At 48.1% G+C, this 22476-nt stretch overlaps 1 protein-coding gene across 1 annotated transcript; it reads left to right on the top strand.

The window, feature by feature from the left end:
* On the top strand, window positions 1-16600 carry LOC109461379 (mucin-16). Its single transcript, XM_074338710.1, has 2 exons — window positions 1-8338; window positions 15273-16600. The coding sequence occupies exons 1-2, from the start codon at window positions 1-3 to the stop codon at window positions 16598-16600; spliced, it is 9666 nt and encodes a 3221-aa protein (XP_074194811.1).
* The last annotated feature ends 5876 nt before the right edge of the window (window positions 16601-22476 follow it).

Genomic DNA, 22476 nt, shown 5'->3' on the forward strand with positions numbered 1-22476 from the left:
ATGCCCACAAGAAGCCCAGAAATGGCTCCAGCTCCCAAAGTCATAAGCTCCAAGGAGCCCAGCACCAGCGCAGCCACTAGGTACACTGTGGGCAATTCTTGGGAGACTTCAACAGCGACTGTCCCCATGGAGACCAAGGTGGAATCGGTCACCCTTCAGTCCACAGCCATCAGCCTCCCTCACCTGCCCATGGGAGTCATGGCACCAGAAAAGTCAACAATAGAAGGGACAGCAGCTACAGAAATGGCGTTACTCTCCCCATCCCCATCCGAGGCTGGGATCAACCCCCATGCTGGGACTAGCAAATCACTGGGCCCCGTGTCCTCTGTCTCCCTAGAGTCAACTCTTAAAGGTACCACAGGGATTGGTCAACAAAGCAGCCCTGCCCTTATTACAGAGACAACTGGAATGAATTCCTCCCCTGGCTCTACTGGAGGGACCACAGTAGAAACACATGTCTCTCTGAGCACATCTTCCACTTACCCTGAAGATGCTATGGCCATCTCAGGCTCTCTGACAACCCAGAAGGGAACCACAAGCGCAGTGGCAGATAAATCTGAATTTATAACCAAGACATGGGTCAGCACCACAGTCATTCCTTCCACTGCCCTGAGTAAAAAGACAGTGACAGCTGAACAAGCAAGTCTGTCTGTAGGTGAGTCTTACTCATCTGCGAGCCCATTGTCAGAGCAGATAGCTGGGAGAGACCTGACACTTAGTGTGTCCCCTGAGGGCACAGACACATTGAACATAACATCCATAGGACAAACCACATTAGGATCTCTGACCCCTGAAAGCCAAGCCACTACCAGCCTCACCAATGCCTCAGGAGAAAAAATGAGCTCTTCACCATCTGTCACATTCCCTTCAGTGGAGACTGAAAGTCTGGTGGCCACCACAGGTGTAGTTGTCTCTACTCCTGAGCAACTGTCACAGACATCACCTCCTGCAGGAGTAAGCACCATGGATGTTACCACAGCCCTCACTTCAGGTGTCACCACAGCCATGACCACCATGGGAACCAACTCATTCCTGACTGCCATGCCTGACCCAGAGGGGAGTGTGAGCGGCATGGAAAGTGCCCTGGCCACAGAGACCAGCACATCTGCTCGACAGGACCCTCCTACCTGGTCATCCATAACTGCATCTGCCCCAACAGCAGGCCCTTGGACTATCACAAACATGGCTTCCATCTTGGACGTCACAGGTTCTCCTGATACAACTTCTGCGATGGGTACCACTTCATCCTCAGCATCAAGCATGGACTCAGGCTCTGTGTCTACTCCCCATGACCTTGTGACGGTCATTGGAGCCAGCCTAGCTGTTCCTTCCTCCTATGTTTCAGCTGAAAAGACAGAGGCCAGCACAAGGAGAACACTGGGTCCATCAGACACAACTGCATCCATAACCATCTCAACTTCTTCTGCTGTCAAAAGGATAAGCACCTCAATTCCTGACATTTTAAGCACAAGTGGGACTCCCAGTAGAAGAGAAACAGAAATGCCTGTTTCAATGGCTTCTACTGACCATTCAAATACAAAGACTGACCCAAGTATTGTCCTACCCACTCCTCTGCCTGATTCTCTGTCCACTCTTGACTGGGCCACCAGGACGTCTGTGTCATCAGCTACAATCTCTACCTTAGCTCCACAGTGGGGCACAGCTCAACCAGAACTCCCTTTGGAGAATGTGATTAGCCCAATGACCTCACAGCTGCCACTCTCTGTAGGAGACATTACAAGTGGGTTCATACCCGCTGCGATGGTAAGTAGCTCTAGAACAATTTTATTAGGGAGGCCAGATCTTGCCAGCAAAGAAGCAGAGAAGAGCTCTACCCAGCTTCTTGCCACAACTTCTGTAGATCCAGGATATGTGCCCAAACCAGAAGCAACAACTCCGGATGTGATTTCCTACACAGTAAGAACTCCAGACCCAACTTCCCAGGGGCCAGGGCTAAGGACTCGTACAACAGAGGCAAGAGCTACATCTGATTCCTGGATGGGGAGAAAGGATTCAACTTCAAGCACGTATATGAATGCTGAGATGACAAGTGTCTCCTCTGTCTCAGGAGGGGCCACCAAGGAGGTTATGGACTCCCCAGGCTTATTAAGGTCCACAGATCTATCAGGCATAAGCTTGGAATCTAGGACAACTTCACCTCCAAGTTGGACAAAGAGCACATCTGAGAGAAGAGCCACTTCTGAACCCACCACAGACAAAGAGGTAGTTCACCCTTCCACAAACACACCAGTGTGGGTCATACGTTCTGAATATGACCCTCATCTCACTGTCCCAGTCCACTCAGAGTCATCCAGGGCCATACATCTGATGGATACTGCCTCAACCATGGTGAAAATTATTGTTTCCACATCAACAACCACCTGGCCAGAATCCACAAGGGCTGGAATGGAGCTTGGTCATTCCCTGACCCCTGAACTGAGGGATTCCAGTGCTTACATGGACACCAACTCAACCACAGAGACAAACATTGTCCCTTCCCCAAGTTCTACTGCTGTTACTAAGGAATCTAGGACAAAAGCCACCACCTCTGACAGAACATTCAGCCAAAACCTACCTCAGCCCACAAGATCATCAGATATCACCAGGACTTCTACCCGCTCTGCCATGGTAGAATCTGAGAGGAATATCATCATGAAAACAGGTCCTTCTGGGACTACATCACTGGGTACACCTACCTTGACTGTACTATTTCCACAGTCAGAAATAACCACTCTCATGAGCAAAGGTCCTGAAGATGTGTCATGGGCAAACCCTCCTTCTGTGGAAGAAACCATCTCTCCCTCTTCCCTGGCACCTTCCTCTGCCACAAACTCACTTTCTCATGTTTTGTTGACATCACCAGGGCACAGTCCCTCGTCTACTCTACCCGTGACCTTTGGCTTGGGGAAGACCACAGACATGTTGAGGACAAGCTTGGAACCTGATACCAGTTTACCCCCAAATTGGAGCAGTACCTCAGGTGAGATACTGGCCAGCTACAAAGCTGCCACAGATCTAGAAGCAGTTCATCCTTCCACACACACCGCAGTGACAGATGTAGGTACCACTAGTTCTGGATATGAATTGCATTCTCCCATCCCGGCCCACACACAGCCATCCCAAGCCATACCTCCAATGATTACCTCCTCTACCAAGTGGGCCATCACTTCTTCCACACTGAGATCTGGCTCCTCTGAGACCACAAAGATTGAGAGAGAACCAGTGTCCTCTCTGAATCCTGGACTTAGGGAGGTGAGCACCTACCAGGAGCCCAGCTCTGCTGCAGAGACAAGCACTGTCATTTCCAATGTGTCCACAGGTGATGCTACTACTGATGTCACCAGAATACAAGTTACCTCCTCTAGCAGGATGTCCAGCCCAAGCCCTGCTCACGTCAAAACCTTTCCAGATATACTTACAGAAAGCAGCACCACACCCTCCACCTCCCTATTCGTGACAGAACCTGCAGAAATGATTATAACCACCCAAGCCAATCCTCCTGCAGCCGCCACACAAAGTGCACTTGTCTCGGGTACATTAACCAAGGCCTCCTGGGCAGGGACACCCTCAGCTGTGACTCAGGGATTTCCACAGTCAGAGAGGAGCAAAGGTCCTGAGGATGTGTCATGGACAAACCCTCCACCTGGGGAAGAATCCAGCTCTCCATCTTCCCTAGAACCTACCCTTCCCACAACCTCAACTTCTCCTGCTGCCTTCATGTTGCAAGGGCACAGAACCTTCTCTCCTGTTTCTGAGACCTCAGACCTCACCTCTGGCCTGGTGAAGACCGCAGGAACGTTGAGCACAAACTTAGAGCTTGTGACCAGTACACCTGAAAGTGTAAGCAACATCTCAGATAAGACACTGGCTACTTCACAAGCCACCACCAATACAGAAACAATGCACTCTTCAGCAAGCATCGCAGTACCCAATATGGGGACCACTAGTTCAGAAAATGCATCACATTCTACTGTCCCAGCCAACTCAGAGTCATACAAAGCCACATCTCCAATGGTTACCTCTTCCACAATAAGGGACACCACTGTTTCCACATCGATGCCTGACTCTTCTGAAACCACAAGGATCAAGACAGAGTCAGTGCCCTCCCTCGTTCCTGAATTGAGGGAGACCAGCACCTATCAGGAGAACAGATCAAGTATAGAGACAAACACTGTCTTCTCCAGTGTGTCCACAGGTGCTTCTACTGAGGTTTCAAGGACAGAAGTTCCCTCCTTTGATGAAACATTAATGTCAGCCTCTGCGACATCAACAAGGACGCCACATATTTCTTCAGAAACCAGCAGTGGACACTCTACCTCTCCTCCATTGACAATATCTACACATGTGGCCTTCACTACACAGACGAGTCCTTCTGGGGCTCCATCACTGGGTACACTTACCTTGGACACTTCCACCATCTCCACATGGACAGAGACTCCATCAGCTGTGACTCAGAGCATTACACACTCAGAAGCAACCACTCTCATAAAAACTGATCCCAAGAATATGTCATGGACAAGCCCCCTCTCTGAGAAAGAAACCAACTCTCCTTCCCTGGCACCTATTCCTGCCATGACCTCAACTTCCCTTGTTTCTTCCACATTACAAAGGCACAGTCCCTCATCTTCTTTATCTGTGTCTTCAGTTCCCACCTCTGGACTGGTGAAGACCACAGGCATGTTGGTCACAAGCTTGGAAACTGGTGCCAGTTCACCTCCAAGTTTGAGCAACGCAAGTTCAGAAGCCATCACAGATAAAGAGAAAATCCATGATTCCACAAAAACAGGAGTATCCAATGTGGGGACCACCAGTTCTAGACATGAATCACGTTCCTTTGTCCCAACGGACTCAGAACCATCCAAAGCCATATCTCCAATAATTACCACCTCCATCATGGGGGATACCACTATTTCCACCTCAATGCCTGGCTTCTCTGAGACAAAGACTGAGATTGAGACAAGTTCCTCCTCAACCCCTGGAGTGAAGGAGACCAGCCCCTCCAAGGAGACCAGCTCATATACAGAGTCAAATACTGTCCTTCCTGATGTGAACACTGGTGCTACCACTGAGGTTTCCAGGACAGAAGTCATCTCCTCTAGCGGAATACTCAGTCCAGGCCCTGCCCATTCCACAGTGTTGCCAGTCATCTCCACAGAAACCATCACCAGGCTTCTTACTTCTCCCATCATGACAGGATCAGCAGAAATGACCATTGCCAGACAAACAGGTCACCTGGGGGCTACGTTACTGGATGCTCTTCCCTTGGATACATCAACCACAGCATACTGGTCACAGACACCCTTAGCTCTGACCCAGGGAATTCCACACTCAGAGATGACCACTTTCATGAACAGAGGTCCTGAGAATGTGTCATGGATGAGCCCTCCTGTTGTGGAAGAAACCAGCTCCCCATCTTCCCTGATGCCTCTATCTGCCATGACCTCACCTTCCCCTGTTTTCTCCACATTACTCTCCTCTCCTACTCCTGGGACCTCACTTCACACCCTTAGCTTGGCAAAGACTGCAGACACACTGGGCACAAGCCCAGAACCCAGAACTCGTTTACCTCCAAATTTGAGCAACACCTCAGATGAGATATTGGCCATTTCTAAAGATACTACGCCTACAGAGATAATTCATCCTGCCACTTACACAGCAGTGCCTAATGTGGGGACAACAAGTTCTGGATATAAATATTCCTCTGTCTTGGAGCTATCTGAAACCATATCTCCAACGGTCACTGCCTACACCGCAGGAGACACAATTGTATCCACATTAATGTCAGCCTCCTCTGAGGTCACAGAGATTGAGAGAGAGCCAATATCCTCCCTGACCCCTGGAATGAAGGAGACCAGCGCCTCTCAGGAGAACATGTCAAGTACAGAGACAAGCATTGTCCTCTCCAGTGTGTCCACAGGTGCTGCTACTCAGGCTTCAAGGACAGAAGTTACCTCCTTTGACGAATCATTCATGCCAGCCTCTGCTACGTCAACAAGGTCCTCGGACATTTCCTCAGAATCCAGGAACAGACTCTCTACCTCTCCTCTCTTGACATTATCTACAAAGGTGCCCTTCAGTACCCAGATTGACCTTTCCGGGGCTACATCACTGGGTGCGCTTTCCTTGGCCAAATCAACCACAGCCTCCTTAGAAGGGACTCCATTGTCTGTGCCTTGGGGTTTAGGACATGCAGAGATGACCACTATCAGCAACAGTTCCAAGGATGTGTCACGGATGAGTTCTCCTGTGGAAAAAACCAGGTCTCCATCCGTGGGCCCCATCTCTGCCACAACCTCACCTTCTCCAATTTCTCCCACATTAGCAGGGAGAAGCCCTTCCTCACCTACTCCAGTGACCTCACTTGTCTCCCCTGGCCTGGTGAAGACCACAGACATGTCGGGTCTAAGCTTGAAACCTGTGACAAGTTCATCTTCAAGTTTGGTCAGTACCACAGTTGAGATACTGGCTACTTCTGATGCCTCCACAGAGGCAATTTACATTTCTAAAATCACAGCTGTAAACAATGTGGGGACCACCAATTCTGGACATGAGTCACATTCCTCTGTCCCAGCTGACTCAGGGCCATCCAAAGCCACATCTCCAATGGTTACCTCTTCCGCCATAATGGACACCACTGCTTCCATATCAACGTCTGGCTCTTCTGAAACCACAAGGATTGACACAGAGTCAGCGTCCTCTCTGATCCCTGGACTGAGGGAGACCAGCACCTCCCAGCAGATGAGCTCGGCCACAGAGACAATCACAGGCCTTTCCAAAATGCCCACTGGTGGTCCTCCTGAGGTCTCCAGGGCAGAAGTCATCTCCTCTAGCAGGACATCCATCTCCGGCCCTGCTCAGTCCACAATGACACCACACATCCCCGCAGGGATTTTCAGGCTCTCTACCTCCCCGGTCATGGCAGAACCTTCAGCAATGACTATCGCCACCCAAAGAAGTCCCCATGAGGCTACCTCACAGGGCACACCTCCCTTGGACACATCAACCACAGCCTCCATGGCAGATACCAACTTGGCTGTGAGTCAGGGTTCAGCACACTTGGAGACGATTGCTCTCATGAGCAGAGTTCCAGAGGATGTGTCAGGAAAAAGCACATCCTCTCAGGAGGAAGCCAGCTTGCCATCTTCCCTGGTACCTTCACCTGCTATGACCTCACCTTCCCCTGTTTCCTCCAGATTACCAGGGAATAGTTCCAACTCTCTTACACCGGTGACCTCACTTCTCACCTCTGGCCTGGTGAAGACCACAGACATGTCAGGTATAAGCTTTGAACTTGGAGCCATTTCACCTCCCAGTTCGAGCAGCACCTCAATTGAAACACTGACCATTTTCAAAGGCTCCATAGATACAGAGGCAGCTCACCTTTCCAAAAAGAGAGCTATGGCCACTGTGGGGACCACCAGTTCTGGACATGAACTTCATTCCTCTGTCCCAGTGCACTCGGAGTCCCCCAGAGTCACATCTCCAATGGGGACTGCCTCCTCCATGGAGGAGACTACTGCCACAGCATCTGACACAGAGCCACTGTGGCATCTGACTCCTGGCTTGAGGGAGACAAGCACAGCCCAGGACTTCAGCTCAGCGACACCCACACACATGCCTCCATCTCCCCAGTCTACTCATCTTTCGAAGAGTCCCAGGGCTGGTGCCACCTATTCTGTGAAAACATCAGTCCCAGACCAGCCTCCATCTTTGCAGTCCACTGAAATTCCAGTGGAAACTGTCACCCATTTTTATGCCCCTCTCTCTGTTACAAGGCCTGCTGACATAACCTCCTTCCAAGAATCCAAGATTTCTGTGCCTGTATCAGAAAGTGACCATCATTTAGGCACAGATATTCTGTCTTCAGCTGACACCATTCCAGGGGACACATTGACACTGTCTCTGTCAGGTTCCATGGCTTCCTTTGCCACATCTGGAGTTCTGGATGGCAGCTCAGCCGCCTTCTCATTCAGTCCATTTTCTAGAACAGAGTCAGTCCCTGGAGATGCTACTAAGTCCACCATTGCAAGGAGCCCACCTTCATCAGCTTCAACACCATTCCCCTCTTCAACTTTCTCTACCATGGACTCTTCAACCAGCTCAGCCCCCCATGGGGTTACTGCCTCCCCGGCCGCCACACATACAGCAGACACCACCCTTGGGAAAGAGACCAGCGCTACTGAAGGACCTTTGGTCATGGTCAGTGCTCTGGAGACTTGGACCCAGCCAGTCAGGACATCTTTACCTCCCATCATGGATACCAGAATAACAGAGAATGTTGACTTGCAAACAGTGACAAGTGCTTCTCAAGTTTCTCCACTTTCAACAGGGCTGACAAGTAAGGACCCACAGCTGTTACACTCTCATTATTGAGGGCTCATAGTAAATGGCTTCTCTCCTAAGAGGTAAAAACGAGTTAATTAGGAATTTATTACCATACTATCAATTCTTTTGCCAACATTTGTTAATCTTTCCTCAGTTCCAGGCAGTGAACTATACTTTGGGGTAAACAAAGATAAATAAGCAAGTAGTTGCATAGATGGTCTCACATTACAGTTAATACTTATGATGAGGAGAATAATAACAGCAGTTGTTTATAGAACACTTATTCTGTGTCAAAAACTGTTCTATCAAATCATTTAATCCTCATTGGAACCAAATATAAAGAACGCACTATTATAAGCCCATTTTACAGATAAGTAAACTGAGGCACAGAGAGGTTAAGTAATTTGCTCAAGATCACAAAGCTGGTAAGTGATAATAACTCAGACTATGTGGCACTAGGAATCTATGTTCTTAACCATTAGGCCGGTTAGAGTGGTCAGAGAGGTGTGGTCAGAGAGGTAGAAGAAATAGCAAGAGATCCTGGTACCACAGAAGCTGTAGGAAGAGAGAACTTTAGGAAGGAGGAATGGCCAGTGCTGTCAAATGCTACAGAATAGCTGAGTTGAAATGGGGTTGGGATTTTCTGACAAAAGAGGGGTCCTCAGGAATTGTAAGAAAGGGGAGCATCAGTGAGCTGTAGAGGACTGAAACAACAGCTAGAATAATACATAGATACAAGGGAGGGGTTCCCCCTTTGAGTTGAGCATTGATGACAGCATCAAAAGCAAGGAGGAAGGTGAAAGGAAAAGGTGAGCAAATGAAAAATGAGGGAACAAAGTACCTATGGAGGTGGTGAGAACCCAGGGCCCAGGAGGAGAAAAACCACCTTCAAGACATCAGTAGTTGAGGGAGGGAACCTCTTGGGAAGTCCATTTCTCTGAAAAGTTGAATTTGGACCCAACTTTTGTTCTGGACACAAGTCTAAAGAAGTCCTGCAACTACCTCACTAGATAATGTCTACAAAAAGATGACTTGATTATCTCTCAAGTTAGTTTAGAGCAGGGGTGTCCAAACTTTTTTCAACGTTTTTCACCAAGGGCCATATACGGTAAAATACACAAACAGCCAGGCCACTCACTCGAGGTGAAGTACGTATTGCCTCACCTGGTTTATTTAAGTAAACTAAATATAGTTTTGGAATTTGCTGCGGACCAATTAAAAATGGATTGCGGGCCGCAGTTGGCCCGCGGGCCGCAGTTTGGACACCCCTGGTTTAGACATTTCACAATAAAGTTAGGCACAGTGGTGGCTATTTACCCATGTCTTAAACATGGCTTAGTCGTTAAGTCACAGGTGTTCACAAATTAGGAGTGGGATGGTAAGAAAGCAGGACTGTGGTTGGATGGATGGCAGGATGAAAGGAAGAATGGAGATAAGAATAAATGAAAGAAGAAAGGATGGATGTATAGAAGGAAGAAAAGAAGGAAGGGTGGACGGATAGAAGGCAGAATAAAAAGAAAGAAAGGTGGATGGAAGGGAGGACTGAATGGAAGTAAAAACTGAAGGAAAGAGAGATGAAAAAATGAAAGGTAAGAGGAAATATAAAAGGAAGGATGCATGGTAGGATATGATCAAAGGAAAGATGGAAGGATGGAAGAAAAGATGGATGGATCTATGTGTGAATGAATGGATCTATGGATGGATGTGGCTGCTTAGGGTACATAGCCATGGCTCAAGGTCGTACTAATGGATGTGAGAAAAATTGAGTTGTATAGTCTACTTCATTAGCAGATCCACTTAGATAGTGCTGTCTTTCTGGCTGAGATGAGTTGCCCCATGCTTCTTTCCCTCCCTCATCTGCAAGGACTGATGGCATCAGGGAGCACATGACAAAGATGCCAAATGTATCAGCGCATGGAGGTGCCAGAGGACCAGTTTGTGTCCCTCTGGCACCCATGTCATCTGCTAGTCCTAGACGTAGCTTCAGCTTTGCTTACCTCCCAGTAGTCTGACTTGTGGCCTTATTTCCTGTTCCAGAGAGATGAGATCTTTGGGGTTTTTAAGAGAAAGAATTAGGTGGGATTGCCATGGGCTTCTCTGTCTTTGCTGGATCTTTGTCTGTTGGTGCCAAGTTGGATGTTACCACTTTTCCTTCCCTCGTAACATACCGAGTGAGTTCAGTTCAAGGTTGGATATGTCAGCTTCATAGAGTCGACTCAGTTTAACTTAATTCTGAAAATGCTTAGTAATAGCTTACTCTGTGTTTGAGGCTATGTTATAAACTGAGGGTGTGCAGATGAAAATACTTTGGCATTGCACCGGTGTTGATCTCAATTCAGTGGGGACAAAGGACAGCAAAGGAACAAAGTAATTATGATGCAACTTTAGAGAAAGGCTTCATGGCAGAGGCAATATTTGAATTGGGTTTGAAAGGATAAATAGGAGTTTACCAGGAAGACAAAGGGAGTTGATGAAGACATTCTGAATAGAAGGAAAAGCCATATCCAGAGGCATAGAGAAGCGTAAAACCTGGGAATAACTGGGAGGTACAAATATTTCACCTTTGTTACAGTGTGAAATATGTATAAGGATGGCATGGTAGGAGGTAAGACCAGAGGCATGGGCAAAAAGCAACATTCAAAAAGACTCTAAGGCTTGATAATGCTTGGATGCCCTTTAACAAAAGGACAAAGAAGTTTGTGGCCAAAAATTTTGGCAAATATGTTCCTTCTTCCTAGAGAGTCATAACATGCATAAGAATGTTATAGGCTCTGAGAAATCCTACTGTAAAGAAACTTGTTTAGCTTTATTCATGCCAGGGTTTATACAATTATTTGACTACATAACCTTTTCCTATGAAAGGCACCTAGTAACATTTCCTAGTATTATTGTTCTGCCTGAGAGTTTAAGACGGGCAGGTTTATGAGGTGTGACCGAAAAATACAGTGAATGTTTAAATTTAAAAAAAATTTTATAATAAAAGACACATTGCCATTAAATCCCCTCAAAGTACCCCCCCTTGCTTTGAACACACTTATCCCTTCGTTCTTGCCACTTTCTGAACCAGTTCTGGAAGTCCACTTTCATGAGTATCTTTAGTTGTGCTGTCATGGCTGCCTCTGTGTCCTGAATCGATTCAAAATATTTTCCTTTCATGGTCATTTTGACTTTGGGGAAGAGCCAGAAGTCACACAGTGCTAGATCTGGTGAATAAGGTGGATGTGGACAGCCTGCAATGTTTATATTTGACAGAAATTGTCATATACCAGAAGTGATGTGTGCCACAGAGTGTTGTCATGATGGCAGATGAAGTAAAGACACTCAGGGAAGAGGGCTTCCAGAACTGCTTCAGAAAGTGGCAAGAATGATGGGATATGTGTGTTCAAAGCGAGGGGAAATATTTTGAGAGGGATTAATGGCAATGTGTCTTCTACTGTAATAAATTTTTTTTATTTAAACATTCACCATATGTTTTGATCTGACCTTGTATATAGCAAGGGGTCCTTCTCACTGGGTGGCTAAAAGTTAAAGCTCCCCCATGCATATTAAATTTCTTCCAAGTTCTTTAGAGACCAGACTACTTTACCAATACATTATAGAGGCTTTCTGCAAGATCCAGGCTTTGGACAGTCACCCCCAGTCAGGTTATTAGTCTTATCCTGTGACCCAAGTATCTTTGGTTGGGTCCCCAAAAGAAGACTTAAGGATGTGGGGCAAGTAGTTTATTTGAGGTGGAGGATGGTCCTAGGAAGCCCTGGAGAAGACAAGGAAAGGAGGTCACTGCAACTTGCATTTGTGAGCAGGTCGTAGGTATGAGGGTCAGAGTGTCATTACCACTGGGGACGTCTGAGGGAAGCATAGAACAGCTCAGTATTGTCCCATCCAACGAGTGATGTGGCTGGGGTATTTATCATCTGACTGGCTTTCATCATTGACTGTGGGCTGCTTGCTTTTGGGGGTGATAGGCCTCAGCACTTCTGGCCTGCACCCCCCACGGGCTGAGTCATAGCCCCTAGGTGTGGACCCACGGGGACTGCCTTAGGATCGCACTGGGGTCACTGCACTGCAGCAGTAAGTGCTTATGGGATATGAGTGGTGCATTGACAGGGCCGCTACATCAAGGTCACCAGGGTGCAGGTCACCAGGCTTTAGGGGAAAACTAATATTGGATAGCAAAGTTTATGAGGAATAGCCAATAGTACTCATTGGCTCCATTCAGTATAGAGCAGGGTTTCTCATCCTCAGCACTACTGACATTTTGGGCAGATAATTATTTATTGCCTCCTAGGATGTTTAGCAGTATCCGTGGCCTCTACTCACTAGATGCCTGTAGCACCCTCCGTATATACACAATTGTGACAAAGATGTTTCTGAACATTGCCAGTGTCCCTTGGGAGCAAAACTGCCCCAGGCTGATACCTACTCAACTAGCGAGTTGTTAAGATACCCCAAGATGAAATTTCCCCCTCACATCCTTGTCTTTCTATCCTGGGCCCCATGAGATCTTGAACTTCAATTAGGGAAGTAATATATAGTGGTTACGAGCATAGGTTCAGGATATAGACAAAACTATGTTCAAATTTCCACACTATCAGTCAGTAGCTGTGTGACCTTGCCAAATTGTGATCTCCCGGTTTCTGTTTTCCTCTTCTGTGAAACGACAATAATAGAGGGTACATTCAATGTTCTAGTGATGATCAAAGAGAGAAAGCATTCCAGGTGCTTTGCAATGTATCATCATCATTATCACCATCAAATACATATGAAGCACTTTGTCATGTCCACTCTCAAAAATATGTTTTTCAGGTTATTCACAGCAACACAGGGACATGGCTCCACCATGAGTGTCAAAATCCCCTTAATTTTGTCTCTCTCCCTGCACCAAGCTCCACTAGGCTTTCTGGTGTCTATAGAGAAGCCTCCAAGTGGTTCCTGCTCACTCCTGAGAACCATTTTTCGAAGCCGTGGGCAGTAGCTGCTGTCTCAGCCAATGCCACTTTAATCTTCCCCACAGGTGAATGCCAGGCACCTTGGCCAGCTAATGTGCTCCCTGCTAAATTCAATTCAGTAAACATTTATTTTGTGGTAGAAGTACAAAAGTAGGTAGTAGTAACAGCAGTAATAGTAGGTAGTAGCAGTGGTAGTAGTAACAATAGTAGTAACAGCAGTAATGGTAGGTAGTAACAGTGGTGGTAGTAACAATAGTAGTAATAGCAGTAATGGTAAGTAGTAGCAGTGGTGGCAGTAACAATAGTAGTAAGAGCGGTAATAGTAGATAGTACCAGTGGTGGTAGTAACAACAGTAGCAGTGGTGATAGTAATAACAGTAGTAACAACAGTTACTACAATAACAGCAGCAATGGTAGTAGTAACAGTAGTAGTAATAGCCATAATAGTAGGTAGTAGCAGTAATAGTAGCAACAGTTCTAATAATAGAAGTAATGGTGGATTGTAGCAGCAGTAGTAGTACTAATAATAGTAGTAGATAGTAGCAGTGGTAGTAATAAGAGTAGTTATTACTAACAGTAATGGAAGTAGTACTAATGTCTTATTGTGAACTGGGAGGCACTGTGCTTGGTGCATTTTTATCAACACTCTGAGATGGCCACTGTACTTATCCTTACTTTATAGATGAGACAAGAGAGGTCTAGTAAGATTTGGTAACACATCTACTTAGTGGCAGAGCCGGAATCCTAGATCTTAGTGCAGGACTGTCTCATTCCAGAGCCCAAGCGTGTAAGTACGATACATGATCTCTCTCAAGTAAGGGGATATATACACACACATATGTGTATATGTACGTGTATATATATACACACCAGTACACACACAAAATATGACAGTTAAGTTCGTGAACTTGTTGCAACAACATTGTTAACTTTTTTTGATATCAGAGGGTTATTCATTATGAATTTGTACCAACTAGACAAACAGTTAACCAAGTTTACTATTTGGAAGTGCTGCAAAGGCTGCGTGAAAAAGTTAGATGAGAATGATCTGAACTTTTTGCCAACAATTCATGGCTCTTGCATCACGACAATGCACCAGCTCACACGGCACTGTCTGTGAGGGAGTTTTTAGCCAGTAAACAAATAACTGTATTGGAACACACTCCCTACTCACCTGATCTTGCCCCCAATGCCTTCTTTCTTTACCCGAAGACAAAGGAAGTATTGAAAGGAAGACATTTTGATGACATTCAGGACATCAAGGGTAATATGACAGTTTTGATGGCCATTCCAGAAAAAGGTTCCAACATTGCATTGAAGGGTGGGCTAGGCACGGCATCGGTGTATAGCTCCCTAAGGGGAGTACTTCGAAGGTGACCATAGTGATATTCAGCAGTGAGGTATGTGTCTTTTTCTAGGATGAGTTCGCAACCTTAATTGTCTGACGTCGTATATATCCACTTATTCACTCATTCATGAATTCAGTGACTTAGCAAATATTTGTTGAGCACCTACTATATGCCAAGCAGGCAGACATTAATAGCTACTACCAAGGACACTGAGCCGTTGTGCAGTGCAGGTTCAGACAAGATGGTAAGGAGATAATTCAAAGGGAGAGATGAATTCTGACATGGATTTATAAAGCTAGATTTGAGCTGGGGTTTGAAATAGGACAGAAAGGAAGAAATCTGTTGAGATAGGGGCATGGCAAGCTGAGAAAACAGCTTGAACAAACTCACAGGCTGGAGAGTACAGAAAACATTCGGGAACAGGGAGTGGTCAATAATCCATGGAGGAGTCACAGCCCAAGATGAGACAGGAAAGGGTAGGGAATGGAATGCCAATCACAGCTCCTTTTCCCTCCAGAAGCACTGCGGGCATGTCCCGGGCAGACACATTTATCTCCCTTTCCTCATATAGATGAAAAAACAAGCTCTTGCCAGTCCAGTAGGTGGTAATCATTGTGTCCTAAATTGTGTGTCTATCCCCAATTCACAGGACTACCAGCAAGAGGCACAGAGAGGGCAGAGACCACCAGCACAGCAATTATGACCACCAGAGTCTCCACTCCCACTGTGGGAAAGTTGACTCTCCTCAGGACACCAGGTAACACGGCCAGCACAAGCACAACAGGAGTGACCATCACAACCCCAGATGTCTCCCCTGATGCTCTGGAGATGACAGCTTCCTTGGAAACCCAACCTGGAACAGAGACCAGCATGGCAATTTCCAGGACGACCACATCTATGTTCAATACAGGATCAGAGACCACACCTGCACTGGTCCTTAGTTCTGGGGCAGAGACCAGTTCATCTGGTGCAACTCTGACTGTTTCCCTTACTGAGCCAGATGAAACCTCAGACTCAAGGGTCACCCATCTTGTGGGGACCGGCACAGCTGTTTCCAGGGCAACCCTGACTGCTTCCCACAGCGAACCAGACAGCATATCTCCAATGGCTACCAGTTCTGAGGAGGAAGTCAGTTTAGCTGTTCCAACTCCAACTGTCTCCCCTGGTGTACCAGAGATGGTGACCTCACTGGTCAGTAGCCCTGAGGCAGAGACAAGTATGGTTTTTGCAACTCTGACTGGTTCTACAAAGGAACCACAGACCACAGCATCATGGATCACCCATCCAGGGTCACAGGCCAGCTCCATTGTTCCGACGTTAACTGTCTATCCTGCTGACACAGATAAAATAACCTCATCGGTCTATTCTGCAAGGAACGGCACAGGTGTTTCCAGAACAATTCCAAATGCTTCCCATAGTAAATCAGACAGCACATTCTCAAAAGCCACCAGTCCTCTGACAGAAGCCAGTTCAGACAATCCAAATACAACTCTGTCCCCTAGTGTATCAGGGGTGGTGACCTCCTTGGTCACAAGCACTGCAGCAGAAGCAAGTACAACTTTTACAACTCCAACTATAACCCCACACAAAACAGAAACCACAGCCTCATGGATCACCAAACCAGGATCAGAAGACAGCTCCAAGTTTCCAACATTAATTCTCTTCCCTGGTGACACAGATACAAGAGATTCATGGGTCCATTCTGAAGGAACTGCCATACCTGTTACCATAACAATGCCAAATGCTACCCATAGTGAATCAGACAGCACACCCTCAACAGCCACCAGTCCTGCGACAGAAGCCAGTTCAGACATTCCAAATGCAAGTGTAACCCCTGGTGTATCAGGCGTGGTGACCTCCCTGGTCACCAGCTCTGGAGCAGAGGCAAGTACAACTTTTCCAACTCCGACTGATTCCCCAGAGTCAACAGCCTCAGGGATCACCCATCCCAGAAGCCAGCTCCATTGTTCCCGTTAACTGTGTCCACTGGTGACACTGATACAACAGCCTCATGGGTCCATTCTGAAGGCACCAGCACACCTGTTGAACAACGCCAAATACTTCCCAAGTGAATCAGACAGCACACCCTCAACAGCCACCAGTCCTGCGACAGAAGCCAGTTCAGACATTCCAAATGCAAGTGTAACCCCTGGTGCATCAGGCGTGATGACCACCCTCGTCACCAGCTCTGGAGGAGAGGCAAGTACAACTTTTCCAAATCTGACTGATTCGCCACAATCACCAGAGTCAACAGCCTCAGGAATCACACAACCTGGGTCAGAAGACAGCTCCATGGTTCAGACGTTAACTGTCTCTCCTGCTGACACAGATACAACAGCCTCATCGGTCCATTCTGCAGGGACCGGCACATTTGTATCCAGAACAACTCCAAATGCTTTCCGCAGTGAATCAGACAGCACACTCTCAACAGCTACCAGTCCTGGGGCAGAAGTTAGTTCAGAAATTCCAAATACAACTGTATCTCCTAGGATATCAGGGCGGTGACCTCCCTGGTAACTAGCTCTGAGGCAGAGTCAAATACTACTTTTCAAAGTCCGACTGATTCCCCACAGTTATCAGAGACCACACCATCATTGGTCACCCATCCTGGGACAGAAGCCAGCTCCACTGTTCCGGCCTTACCTATCTCCCCTGGTGACACAGATACAACAGCCTCATGGGTCCATTCTGCAGGACCGCACACCTGTTTCAGAACAACTCCAAATGCTTCCCATAGTAAATCAGACAGCATACCCTCAACAGCCACCAGTCCTGAGACAGAAGCCAGTTCAGACAATCCAAATACAAGTCTGTCTCCTGGTGTATCAGGGGTGGTGACCTCCTGCTCACAAGCACTGCAGAAGAAGCAAGTAAAACTTTCCCAACTCCGACAGATTCCCCACATGCACCAGAGACCACAGCCTCATGGATCACCCAACCTGAGTCAGAAGCAAGCTCCCAGGTTCCAAAATTAACTCTCTCCCTGGTGACACAGATACAACAGCCTCATGGGTCTATTCTGGAGGGACTGTCACACCTGTTTCCATAACAACGCCTAATGCTACCCATAGTGAATCAGGCAGCACACCTCAACAGCCACCATCCTGGGGCAGAGGGCACTTCAGACATCCCACATACAAGTGTAACCCCTAGTGTATCCGCACAGTGACCTCCCTGGTCACCAGCTCTGGAGCAGAGGAAAGTACAACTTTTCCAACTCCGACTGATTCCCCACACTCACCAAAGACCACAGCCTCAGGAATCACCCATCCTGGGTCAGAAGCCAGCTCCATTTTTCCGGCCTTAACTATCTCCCTGGTGACACAGATACAACAGCCCCATGGGTCCATTCTGCAGGGACTGGCACACCTGTTGTTGGAACAACTCCAAATGCTTCTATTAGTGAATCAGACAGCCCACCTTCAGCAGCCACCAGTTCTGGGACAGAAGCCAGTTCAGACATTCCAAATACAAGCGTATCCCCTGGTGTATCAGGCGTGGTGACCTCCTTGGTCACCAGCTCTGGAGCAGAGGCAAGTACAGCTTTTCCAACTCCGACTGATTCCCCAAAGCACCAGAGTCAACAGCCTCAGGGATCACCCATCCATCGACAGAAGCCAGCTCCATTGTTCCTCGTTAACTGTGTCCACTGGTGACACTGATACAACAGCCTCATGGGTCCATTCTGAAGGCACCAGCACACCTGTTTCCAGAACAACGCTAAATACTTCCCAGAGTGAATCAGACAGCACGCCCTCAACAGCCACCAGTCCTGCGACAGAAGCCAGTTCAGACATTCCAAATGCAAGTGTAACCCCTGGTGTATCCAGCACGGTGACCTCCCTGGTCACCAGCTCTGGAGCAGAGGCAAGTACAACTTTGCCAACTCTGACTGATTCCCCACTCTCACCAGAGACCCCAGCCTCATGGGTCACCCATCCTGGGACAGAAGATATTTCCATTGTACCGACGTTAACTGTCTTACCTGGTGACACAGATACTACAGTCTCATGGGTCCATTCTGAAGGAACCGAAACACCTGTTTCCAGAACAAGTCCACATGCTTTCCATAGTGAAGCAGACAACACACCCTCAACAGCCACCAGTCCTGGGACAGAAGCCGGTTCAGACATTCCAAATACAAGTGTATCCCCTGGTGTATCAGGTGTGGTGACCTCCTTGGTCACCAGCTCTGGAGCAGAGGCCAGTACAGCTTTTCCAACTCCGACTGATTCCCCAAACGAACGAGAGTCAACAGCCTCAGGGATCACCCATCCATCGACAGAAGCCAGCTCCATTGTTCCTCGTTAACTGTGTCCACTGGTGACACTGATACAACAGCCTCATGGGTCCATTATGAAGGCACCAGCACACCTGTTTCCGAACAACGCTAAATACTTCCCAGAGTGAATCAGACAGCACCTCAACAGCCACCAGTCCTGCGACAGAAGCCAGTTCAGACATTCCAAATGCAAGTGTAACCCCTGGTGTATCAGGCGTGATGACCACCCTGGTCACCAGCTCTGGAGGAGAGGCAAGTACAACTTTTCCAACTCCGACTGATTCCCCACACTCACCAGAGTCAACAGCCTCAGGGATCACCCATCCTGGGTCAGAAGACAGCTCCATGGTTCAGGCGTTAACTGTCTCTCCTGCTGACACAGATACAACAGCCTCATGGGTCCATTCTGCAGGGACTGCACACCTGTATCCAGAACAACTCCAAATGCTTTCCATAGTGAATCAGACAGCACACCTTCAACAGCTACCAGTCCTGGGGCAGAAGTTAGTTCAGAAATTCCAAATACAACTGTATCTCCTAGGATATCAGGCGAGTGACCTCCTGGTCACCAGCTCTGAGGCAGAGTCAAATACTACTTTTCAAAGTCCGACTGATTCCCCACAGTTATCAGAGACCACACCATCATTGGTCACCCATCCTGGGACAAAAGCCAGCTCCACTGTTCCGGCCTTACCTATCTCCCCTGGTGACACAGATACAACAGCCTCATGGGTCCATTCTGCAGGGACCGCACACCTGTTTCCAGAACAACTCCAAATGCTTCCCATAGTAAATCAGACAGCATACCCTCAACAGCCACCAGTCCTGGGAAGCCAGTTCAGACATTCCAAATACAAGTCTGTCTCCTGGTGTATCAGGGGTGGTGACCTCCTGGTCACAAGCACTGCAGAAGAAGCAAGTAAAGCTTTCCCAACTCCGACTGATTCCCCACATGCACCAGAGACCACAGCCTCATGGATCACCCATCCTGAGTCAGAAGCAAGCTCCATTGTTCCACAATTAACTCTCTCCCTGGTGACACAGCTGCAACAGCCTCATGGGTCTATTCTGGAGGGACTGTCACACCTGTTTCCATAACAACGCCTAATGCTACCCATAGTGAATCAGGCAGCACACCTCCACAGCCACCAGTCCTGGGGCAGAGGGCACTTCAGACATTCCAAATACAAGTGTAACCCCTAGTGTATCCAGCACAGTGACCTCCCTGGTCACCAGCTCTGGAGCAGAGGAAAGTACAACTTTTCCAACTCTGACTGATTCCCCACTCTCACCAGAGACCACCAGCCTCAGGAATCACCCATCCTGGGTCAGAAGCCAGCTCCATTTTTCCGGCCTTAACTGTCTCCCCTGGTGACACAGATACAACAGTCTCATGGGTCCATTCTGAAGACTGGCACACCTGTTGTTGGAACAAGTCCAAATGCTTCCATTAGTGAAGCAGACAGCCCACCTCAGCAGCCACCAGTCCTGGGATAGAAGCCAGTTCAGACATTCCAAATACAAGCGTATCCCCTGGTGTATCAGGCGTGGTGACCTCCTTGGGCACCAGCTCTGGAGCAGAGGCCAGTACAGCTTTTCCAACTCCGACTGATTCCCCAAACGAACGAGAGTCAACAGCCTCAGGGATCACCCATCCATCGACAGAAGCCAGCTCCATTGTTCCTACGTTAACTGTGTCCACTGGTGACACTGATACAACAGCCTCATGGGTCCATTATGAAGGCACCAGCACACCTGTTTCCGGAACAACGCTAAATACTTCCCAGAGTGAATCAGACAGCACGCCCTCAACAGCCACCAGTCCTGCGACAGAAGCCAGTTCAGACATTCCAAATGCAAGTGTAACCCCTGGTGTATCCAGCACGGTGACCTCCCTGGTCACCAGCTCTGGAGCAGAGGCAAGTACAACTTTGCCAACTCTGACTGATTCCCCACTCTCACCAGAGACCCCAGCCTCATGGGTCACCCATCCTGGGACAGAAGGTATTTCCATTGTACCGACGTTAACTGTCTTACCTGGTGACACAGATACTACAGTCTCATGGGTCCATTCTGAAGGAACCGAAACACCTGTTTCCAGAACAAGTCCACATGCTTTCCATAGTGAAGCAGACAACACACCCTCAACAGCCACCAGTCCTGGGACAGAAGCCGGTTCAGACATTCCAAATACAAGTGTATCCCCTGGTGTATCAGGTGTGGTGACCTCCTTGGTCACCAGCTCTGGAGCAGAGGCCAGTACAGCTTTTCCAACTCCGACTGATTCCCCAAACGAACGAGAGTCAACAGCCTCAGGGATCACCCATCCATCGACAGAAGCCAGCTCCATTGTTCCTACGTTAACTGTGTCCACTGGTGACACTGATACAACAGCCTCATGGGTCCATTATGAAGGCACCAGCACACCTGTTTCCGGAACAACGCTAAATACTTCCCAGAGTGAATCAGACAGCACGCCCTCAACAGCCACCAGTCCTGCGACAGAAGCCAGTTCAGACATTCCAAATGCAAGTGTAACCCCTGGTGTATCAGGCGTGATGACCACCCTCGTCACCAGCTCTGGAGGAGAGGCAAGTACAACTTTTCCAACTCCGACTGACTCCCCACACTCACCAGAGTCAACAGCCTCAGGGATCACCCATCCTGGGTCAGAAGACAGCTCCATGGTTCAGACGTTAACTGTCTCTCCTGCTGACACAGATACAACAGCCTCATCGGTCCATTCTGCAGGGACCGGCACATTTGTATCCAGAACAACTCCAAATGCTTTCCGCAGTGAATCAGACAGCACACTCTCAACAGCTACCAGTCCTGGGGCAGAAGTTAGTTCAGAAATTCCAAATACAACTGTATCTCCTAGGATATCAGGGGTGATGACCTCCCTGGTAACTAGCTCTGAGGCAGAGTCAAATACTACTTTTCAAAGTCCGACTGATTCCCCACAGTTATCAGAGACCACACCATCATTGGTCACCCATCCTGGGACAAAAGCCAGCTCCACTGTTCCGGCCTTACCTATCTCCCCTGGTGACACAGATACAACAGCCTCATCGGTCCATTCTGCAGGGACCGGCACAAGTGTTTCCAGAACAACTCCAAATGCTTCCCATAGTAAATCAGACAGCATACTCTCAACGGCCACCAGTCCTGAGCCAGAAGCCAGTTCAGACAATCCAAATACAAGTCTGTCTCCTGGTGTATCAGGGGTGGTGACCTCCCTGCTCACAAGCACTGCAGAAGAAGCAAGTAAAACTTTCCCAACTCCGACAGATTCCCCACATGCACCAGAGACCACAGCCTCATGGATCACCCAACCTGAGTCAGAAGCAAGCTCCCAGGTTCCAAAATTATCTCTCTCCCCTGGTGACACAGCTACAACAGCCTCATGGGTCTATTCTGGAGGGACTGTCACACCTGTTTCCATAACAACGCCTAATGCTACCCATAGTGAATCAGGCAGCACACCTTCCGCCCATCCTGGGGCAGAGGGCACTTCAGACATCCCACATACAAGTGTAACCCCTAGTGTATCCGGCACAGTGACCTCCCT

Source organism: Rhinolophus sinicus, linkage group LG07 (genome assembly GCF_036562045.2).
Source record: "Rhinolophus sinicus isolate RSC01 linkage group LG07, ASM3656204v1, whole genome shotgun sequence".
Classification (NCBI taxonomy): Eukaryota; Metazoa; Chordata; class Mammalia; order Chiroptera; family Rhinolophidae; genus Rhinolophus; species Rhinolophus sinicus.